At 43.8% G+C, this 8,631-nt stretch overlaps 1 protein-coding gene across 1 annotated transcript; it reads left to right on the top strand.

Annotated features, from left to right (window-relative positions):
- The first annotated feature begins 382 nt into the window (after positions 1 to 382).
- On the top strand, positions 383 to 6,920 carry LOC105562086 (uncharacterized protein CG10915). Its single transcript, XM_012012616.1, has 8 exons — positions 383 to 1,726; positions 1,837 to 1,938; positions 2,304 to 2,528; positions 2,649 to 3,270; positions 3,442 to 3,537; positions 3,781 to 3,890; positions 6,284 to 6,685; positions 6,737 to 6,920. The coding sequence occupies exons 1-8, from the start codon at positions 1,460 to 1,462 to the stop codon at positions 6,821 to 6,823; spliced, it is 1,911 nt and encodes a 636-aa protein (XP_011868006.1). The 5' UTR covers positions 383 to 1,459; the 3' UTR covers positions 6,824 to 6,920.
- The last annotated feature ends 1,711 nt before the right edge of the window (positions 6,921 to 8,631 follow it).

Raw genomic sequence — 8,631 nt, 5'->3', positions numbered from 1 at the left:
CAATATTTTTTATTTTCGGGACTTACGATCTTTTTGCGTCAAGTTATAAAAGTGTAAAAACTTAATTTTATCGCAAACAAAAGAAGACCGCCGATAAGAATTTGGCGGGGGCGGCGGAGGGCCTCTTTAGATTAACTTTTCTATTGTATGAAATTTTAAGTTGGTCTAAAATAATCTTTTATGCGATAGATTTTCGTTTGCGCATTTACAGTACAATTTTTGTTACACATTTATATAGTGGTACTGGTTTTATCGGATAACTATTGGTTACAGTAGTTAAATCCGAATCGGTGAACCCTCCGATCTTTTTGAAGCGACACTATTTTTTGTATTTTTGAACGCTGCTTACGAATATGAGAATAAAAATTTGCGACAAGGTCATTTTCAAGGTCAAAACTAAAAAACTGAAGAAATATAACTTTAATTTTATAAACCTGTTGATTATTTATTAATTTTGTACGATATATAATTTATGTACGACTGTTCTTCGTGTTTTTTTCAGATTCTTGCATGGCATCGTCTCCTCCTGACGCTCTCTTTTGGCCGGTCCTTATACGCTGTTCGCGTATAGTGTTTGTTGGTGTCGGTACGACAGGTATCCTAACCTCACAACTGTCAGATTTTAACAATTTATAACTCTCTTAGTAGTGCCGAGCGACAATTTTAACTTGCAAATTCGTGTTTTACAGGCAAAAATACCCGATCCTATGAATTTTCATGAAAAACGGAGAATGAGAGACTCTCCTTCAGTATTACCTGGAGACTTTATCGACAGTGCTTGAAAATGGGCGTAGCGGAGTAGTTTCAAAAATAAAAGTGGGCGTAAAGCGCTGGAAACTGCTTAGCGAAATAACAAGTAAAACACCAGAGTGGCCGCTCTCAGGATCGAGTCTCGCTTGGCCGTGCCGTGAGAGCTGGCTGCGCTTTGTGCGCTTGATTTGTCAAGGGGACGAGCGTAGCGTAGCTGGAGGCAGAGCGGCCCGCCGTGCCGGATGCCGCCGCGTTAATACGCTCTCGTCGGCGTGAGGCGCCGATCCGACGGGCAACGACTCCGAGTACCGGCGACGAGGGAACGACGACGACGAGGACGAGCAGGAGTGCAACGACGACGACGACGGGAAGAAGAGGCGTACGCGGCCGTCGGTCCCGTGTCGGCGATGTGGCGGGCGTCCCGGGCCGCTGGGTGTCCGGCGGGGGTGCTCGCGCGTCCCGTGACGGCCGTGGCGGGTCTCCGGATCGAGGGGTGAGGAAGTCGACGTAGGAGCAGCTTGGGGCGCGCGCTCAGGCGAGAGCTCGTGCGTGCGTGCGAGCGAGCGAGCGAGCGTGCGAGCGAGCGAGTTTCACGGGATCGCCCCTTCCGAGCCGCGCCGGAGCAACGACGACAACGACGACGACGACGACGACGACCACCGCTCGTCGACGGTTGGTAGGTAACAGTCCTCCGCGTTAGAGCGCGACAATGGCATCGCAGAATCAAGGCGCCGTCAGCGTCACCTCGCCCGGTGTCGTGTCGACGACGATGACAACGACAACGGCCAACGGGCCGCCGTCAACGTCGGCGCCGTCGTCGCCGGCCGCTACCGTCCTGGCCAGAGCGGCCGACAAGGCGCAGCCCCTGGCCTTCGGTGCCCAGCCGTCGCAGTCGCAGATCCAGCAGTCGTTGCAGTCGCAACAGCAGGCCAACAACATCGAGCCGCTGGACAAGAGCTCCTCCAACACCCTCAAGGTACGTTCCCGGCGTGCGTCCCCTTCGCCTTGGAGTCCACGATTGTAATATAAATCTGGGGATTGTGTTATATAAATTGGACTCAACAGTTGCTTGGTGTCTGTTTGTAGCGTAACCCAAAAATGGAGCTGAGCAAAACTGATTTGCTCAAGTTACTGGGATACCTGGAAGGCGAGCTCCAGGCGAGAGACATAGTGATAGCGGCATTAAAAGTAATTGGACTGTTACAACTGCTATTAAAGGATCGCTTTCAGAAGCGTCTTACGCTTGTCTTTTCGTGTAACTGCAGCGGGTATTTTTTTCAGCTTGGATAATAGCACGTAGAAAATTATTGGATAATTGTAAAGCGTGTACATCGAGGTTTGACACTCGTTCGTTTTAAAACCACTCTTCTGTCGTTCACACATACTGTCATTTTTAAACGATACAAAAGATAAAGGATTATCAGAATCGAGTTAAACCTTATTTCTTGCATAGCAACGTGTCAATTGTCCAAGCTCTCTAATATTTTCCAATAGACTATGACACGTAACGATCGTTCGGCCTGTTGTATAACAATCGCCGTTTTTCCTTTCAGTCAGAAAAAATGAAACACCTTCTAAGCTCCCGGTATCTCAGTAGTACTGCGGATCCGCACGCGGCATTAGCTCGCGACGTCGCGATAGTAGGTGGTGTTATTGGTGTCGAAGGGAATCAAATTGATCAACAAGTCGCTAGTCTGGAAGCACTGGTGACGCAGCAAAGAAAGGCGCAGTGTAGGATGACTAAAGTCCTTAGGGATGCTGAAATTAGGCACAGAGCGGTATGTATGTTTTAATCGTATTTCTTGTTAACATGTTGTAGTAAACGTAAACATTGCGACGTAATAATATTAGAAAGTAACATCACTTTATTGTCTCATTGTGAACGAAACATCCTTCAGGTAATTAAAGAATTGGAGGAAGAGAAGCGGAAACACGAACATGATACCGCTCAGGGTGACGATATCACCTACGGTCTTGAGAAAGAGCGGACGAGATTGAAGAAGGAGTTAGAATTAGAGAAACAAGAGAAAAAGAGATTAGAGATGGAATTAAAGAAGATCAACGATCATCTCGAGGAAGAAAAGGGTCGGCAGAAGCAGATCGTGCTGCTCCTCTTGGCGGAACGTAAAAAGATTATTATGAAGTACATTGAGGAGAGGAAGCGATCCGAGGACTTGGCTCAGATACTCAGCGAGGAGAAGGTGAGGATAGATTCGATGGCCGAGGGCCTCGAGGAAGAGAGTAAAAAGTCACTGCAGATGGAGGCGGAATTGGAGAAGCAGTTAGCGCAATTCGATATGGAGAGGCAGCAGTATCGGCAGGCCCTCGTCAAGGAGGAGAAGAGAGCGAAGGATTTCGAGACGGAATTGGAGAAGTTACGCGCCGAAATGGACACGTGGAAGGAGTCGCAGGCTCGCGGACCTGCCAGAGGAGTCGGCGCAACTCCGCCGCCGCCGCCGGCGAAACCAGCGAATCTGGTCGCCATGCCGACACTCAGGCCGGCTAGTGCTCCGCAAGCAAGTACGTTGTTGTTGCAAAGTTATAAAAATAGAAATTACGCGTATCGAAGAGGATCCTGTTAAATGGTATTAATAACGAAGGGACTCGCTTACAAGACGCTCGCATCACCCTTGGCATACGTTTGATATTGCGAGGAAGGATGTCTCGTAACTTTATATATTTTTTTTACAGTGAAGGGGGCGGTCTTGGGTACAGGGACACCTATGGTCAGCAGTAAAGTTGTTCAGCCTACTGCGACAGTATCCAGTGTTCCTGTCAGTGGGCCAAGTAAGATTCCTTTTAGATATCTCGATATGTAACATACATGTAAATGTAAAATTTAGCAAATTCCATTTTAAACATTAGTACGAAAATATGCATCTTGTCCTTATGTCTAAGTGAAATCTTTGATAATATATAAATTGCACACGCATACGTGTCAAGAGTTTAGTCGGTCTCGGATTGAATTGCCAAGCCGTTTTAAATGATAACACTTTGAAACGAACACGATAATTATTTTTTCTTCTTCAGCGACTGGGATTGCTAGGTCTGTAACACCTGGACAGGCACTTCGCGGAGTCGCATATACGCCTAATTTAACATCTGTGGGTGGAGAATCTACAGCTCCTTCAGACACGCAGGTAACCTATCCACATTTCCCTACACACTCGACGTTAATCTAAAGATTATACAGAGCCTATTTATACGCGGTATTTTTATATCTGACGTTAAGAAGTACTGGCACTTCGCTAGTATTTTCTTGAAAAAGACAAGACGAAAGAAGGAAATAATTAATTATTATAACGATAGGGAAATTTAGTTGGAAGTAGAAATTAGCTAACTTTTAGTCGGTATTGTGTTTTGTGCGATAGAGCTTTAATGAGGTAATTAGCTTCAATTCGATATATAAATGTGTGTCAGATATTATTTAAAAATAGAATTTTGAGTAGGCAAAAAGTTAAGTTTACACATCGTAAGTGCAGATAAAGTATTCTGTCTTTTAAAATGATATGGAACTTGATTGGAAAGACTGTAATTAATGACGTAAGTAGGCTCTTTATAATTCAAGAGAAACATCAAATTGAAAATTTAAAATCCCCTGTGCACAGTGTACCATTGACATAGATTGTTAAATCTGAATTAACGATTGAACGATTTTTTAAACGTTTGTATCTTTGAAATGTAAATAGTTGAAATATTTATGTTACATTTCTCCCATCACTACTTTTTTAAAGATTTATTTTATGATCTTTAGCATTGCAATCAAAATATGTGGAAGAATCGTGTATAAACGAAATAATTATTTAGCAAATAATATATATATTTAATATATATATTACATCATATATATGTAATATATATTATGTTTATATATATATTACATCACTTCGTAGCTTTATTTTAGTAGGAATAAATGCATTTGTTATCACTGATTTTATACACGAGCATTTTATAAGCTTTTCTCTAGTCTTATGTATCTTATTCCCATATATTTATAGATCATAAATATATCACACTTTAGTCATATTTATTGCAACTATACATATAGTTATTACAATTAATATACATTAATTTCTTTTTAATTTAAAGAAACAGATGTTATATGTATTTATTAATTTTTTTTTTATAAAGATACATTTGACGTATACATTTTGATAACCAATTTGTTACGTCCCTTTGCAAATGGCATTTGCCCAAAAAATAAAGACACGAAACATTTCTGCACCGTTGATATCGTACAACAGCGCAGAAATGTTCGTGTAGAGTAATATTAGATATATGTTAAATGGAAATAAATTACAAAACTACATTGGAAAAGTGAGTTTCGCCTGTTCCAAATAACGTTCTTGGCTTCTACATAGTTTTATATTTGATGCACATGATTCTCTGTTCGCATTGACCGGAATACACTCTCGCTACTTCTATCGCTCGTATCAGATGATGCACTAAAGTTTAAGAACCGTTACCTCACACACACACACACACATACACAAATTCTTACGAATAAGCTCTGTGAGTATCCGCAAGATTATTTTGCAAATTTATTTTACATTACACTTGTATATACACTTTTATACACGCGTTCACGATTTATTTGAAAAGTTAATTGTTACAACACACTCGCAATATTATACACACCTCCACCGTACACCGATCTTATAAGTTAGCACATCATCGATACCTAGAGTTATATTTTATTACGATACTTTTATTTTCTGTACATAAGATTATTATTATTTCACATGTGTACATCGACCGATTCCTACAATTAAAAGAAGAAGATTGTACGCAACTCATTTCTGAGCTTTATTTACAAACTGCCCCCAGCTTGACTTCCTAATCGCAATATAGCGTAATCGTCACCTACTAAATTACACGGGTCTTACGGGTCCTACGAACTCTGACGTTTTCTACTATTTGGATTAGCGGTAGCATATCTTAACAAGTAGATGAATACTCGGCCAATTCGAACTTGTAGCATCCCGACGCAAATCTGCAGATTAAAATATTTCTTACCTAAACACGTAGTCTGTCTGTATCTCGTCTATTTTCTCGCAGGATCTGCTCATTAAGTTTAACTAATACCTTCTTTGATTGTGCAGTTTGGACCGCGTGTTTCGAGTGTCCTATTCTCTGACGAGTAAGCCAGAAGAGAGGTGTTCCCGCATCCTCGCAATTCTCTATTAACAGCACAGTTTGACGACATGGAATTTAATTTTCAGCATCTCGAGGGCCTCGGCCTGAGTTGTGATCGTTTGCTGCTTAAATAACGGTGTTTCTCTGTTTCTCTCTCTTTTTCTCTCTCCTCCTCTTCGGTCTTGACCATTTTTTCGTAGCTATCGTCCCCGCTCTCCACCGAGTCTGCCTCTGTTTCTCTCTCTGCTTTGGATTAGTTCTTTGGTATGGTTCTTTCTCCTCCACCACCTCCCCTGCAGAGAATAACGGTTTTTAACGGTGTGTGCCCGGTTCTGTTCTTACCTGGCGGCTCTCGGCACTCTGAAATCGGTCATTGGTTGTGTTGTTCATTCCTCAGGCCGTAGACAAGCGACAGCCGGCTGTACCTGCGCCCGTCGGTACCGCGGCCGCCGCCGCGGCTAAGCTTATCTCGTCGTCGCAAGCCGCCGTCGCCGCCGCGGGGGGAAAGCTCGGCTTTCACGTCGGCCAGTCCTCGAGTCCTGCCGCCAGCCCCGCTGTTCAAGCATCCGCCGCCGCCGCCGCTGCCGCCGGTAGCGGAGGTGGTGGTATCCTGCCCGCGAAAAAGCCGCCGATGTCGCGCGGCGTGCCGCCCCCGGTACCGCCGAATAAACCGGTGGTACCACCGAAAAAGGAGGCGGCCGCTTACCTCCGGAGACCGGAGCTGCAGTCGCAGAGCGCGCCGCAGCAGCAGGACACCGGCAAGTACGGTAAACAGCCGGCCCCGTCGCATCCCGGTGCGGCGAGCGCTCCTCCTCCCGCGCAGCAGCAGCAGCAGCAGCCTCAGCAGCAGCAGCAGCCGCCGCCGCCTCCTCCGGCGGGCACCACCCCGGTCGCCGCCGACGAAGAGGTCAGTAATAAGACGGCGGAGTCGAGGTAGATTAGCGGAATTGCTCGTCATTGCTCTCCGTAACGTAGGGTAAAGACGCACCCCCTCCTTCGCTAAAGATGCACTCTGCGACAAAAAAAGAAAAATGCATAATAGATGATTGTAAATACGTGGCGCACGCACACACATTACACACTCACGATATACGCAATACGCAAAAATATGTGTTCAATATACAGAGCATCGTGTGAATGTGATTTCAGACAAAGCCGCGTTGATTTAGCGCTGAAAGAGAGAGAGAATAAAAGCGTACGTACACTGCGATAACGATAGTAGAAAAGAATCCGAGAGACGCCACGTCGCGTGAGGATCTCCTTGGGATCTAGGCTGGATCTGCGCGGTGCAAGAGATTCCGCATTTGCCGGGGGAGACCATTTCTGAGATCGCCAGGGTGCAAGATACGGGGAGAGAATGGCGCTTTGTACATTCGATAGACTGTCCTTTAAGGCGGCGCGTGTTGTACATTACGACTAGATCTCATCACGGCGGCGTACGATGAAGGATTCAGGGATCCTATTCCCAACGGAACGGCGGTTGTCAACCGAGGCAGCCGCGGAAACTAGAGATATTTCTCAGATATGTAAGATAGCCGCTGTAGGTTCCTAGCTCATTCTGTGCGGACATTGATCATCATTGACGAGCACGAGTCGATTTTAGGCAAATAATCGGTGCGTCGTGACCGAGATTATTAACGTCTAGGAGACTAAAGAAAATTCAAGGGCTCGGCCACGTCTAATATCAACTCTTGATTACATTTTCGTTTCCTACTCGAGGAACGGTAACGCAAAACGAGTTGAATCCACCTCTCGCAACTCTTATTGGCTTTGTAAAAGAAATTTTTTTGGTATACATATTTTTATATATTTATAAATTTATATATATACATATATATATCTATTTCGCAATCTCTAGATTATTGTTTCCTCTACCTTTCGCCACTGCGTGTACTGGATGGTACATGAAAAGTAACAAGTATCTCAAGGGCGTATCTCTTTAAGGCAGGATCTCGGTGTACGACGTTTTGCAAGTTTACCACGAGTTTATCTGACTGGATTCAATCTGTTTCGCATCATCGTTCTGCATTTATACATACATGTATCACGGGTAGAAGTGTAATCCTTAAAAGAGGATAGGGCGTTAAATGAATTCAGTTAACTGAACCAGAGATTGTCGGGCGCAACGTAGAATGGGAAACTAGAAACTCTATCACGTGCTATGATCACTGCCTTGTCTCACATAATCGCGTATACAAGCTTAGAGCTATCTGGAAGAAACTATTCTACACATTGCCAAAGAATAGGCGTCACTGTTTTTTCAAGGCACAATTGATTTTGTCATTGGAACTCAAGAAAATGTCTGAGAAAACGGCAAGAGAGAAAGAGATCAGTGTTTTCTACTCAATCCTTTGAAACCCTTGATATAAAAAAAAGATGGTTATACATTTGTACATTCTAATGTCTTCTTTTTTCATATAACGATTCATTCGTATCTCAGGTAAAAACGCTGTGTTGCGCTAAAATGTACGATGAATAGATGGATCGTAGGGGTATTAATTTCCTCTCCGTAGGTTTGTACTGTCGTTAATTTAGAACGATAATTGAGACCTATTACTTGAATCACGAGTGCTAGAAATTCGCATTTACTGAGTGAACTGAATGAACAATGATCACGATTTGATGAATCACGCAATTTATCGTGTACCGTTGAACACGTTAATCCTTGCAACGTCTTAAACAGCTTTCGTCTTTCAGATTACGTTATCAACCGTGTTATTAATGTAAAAATTTCAATGTCCATTT

The sequence above is a fragment of the Vollenhovia emeryi genome, unplaced genomic scaffold (assembly GCF_000949405.1).
Source record: "Vollenhovia emeryi isolate VEMERY1.0 unplaced genomic scaffold, V.emery_V1.0 DF939196.1, whole genome shotgun sequence".
In the NCBI taxonomy this organism is placed as follows: Eukaryota; Metazoa; Arthropoda; class Insecta; order Hymenoptera; family Formicidae; genus Vollenhovia; species Vollenhovia emeryi.
The sequence above is the reverse complement of the archived record's forward strand: the minus strand, read 5'-3'. Positions and strand labels throughout refer to the sequence as shown.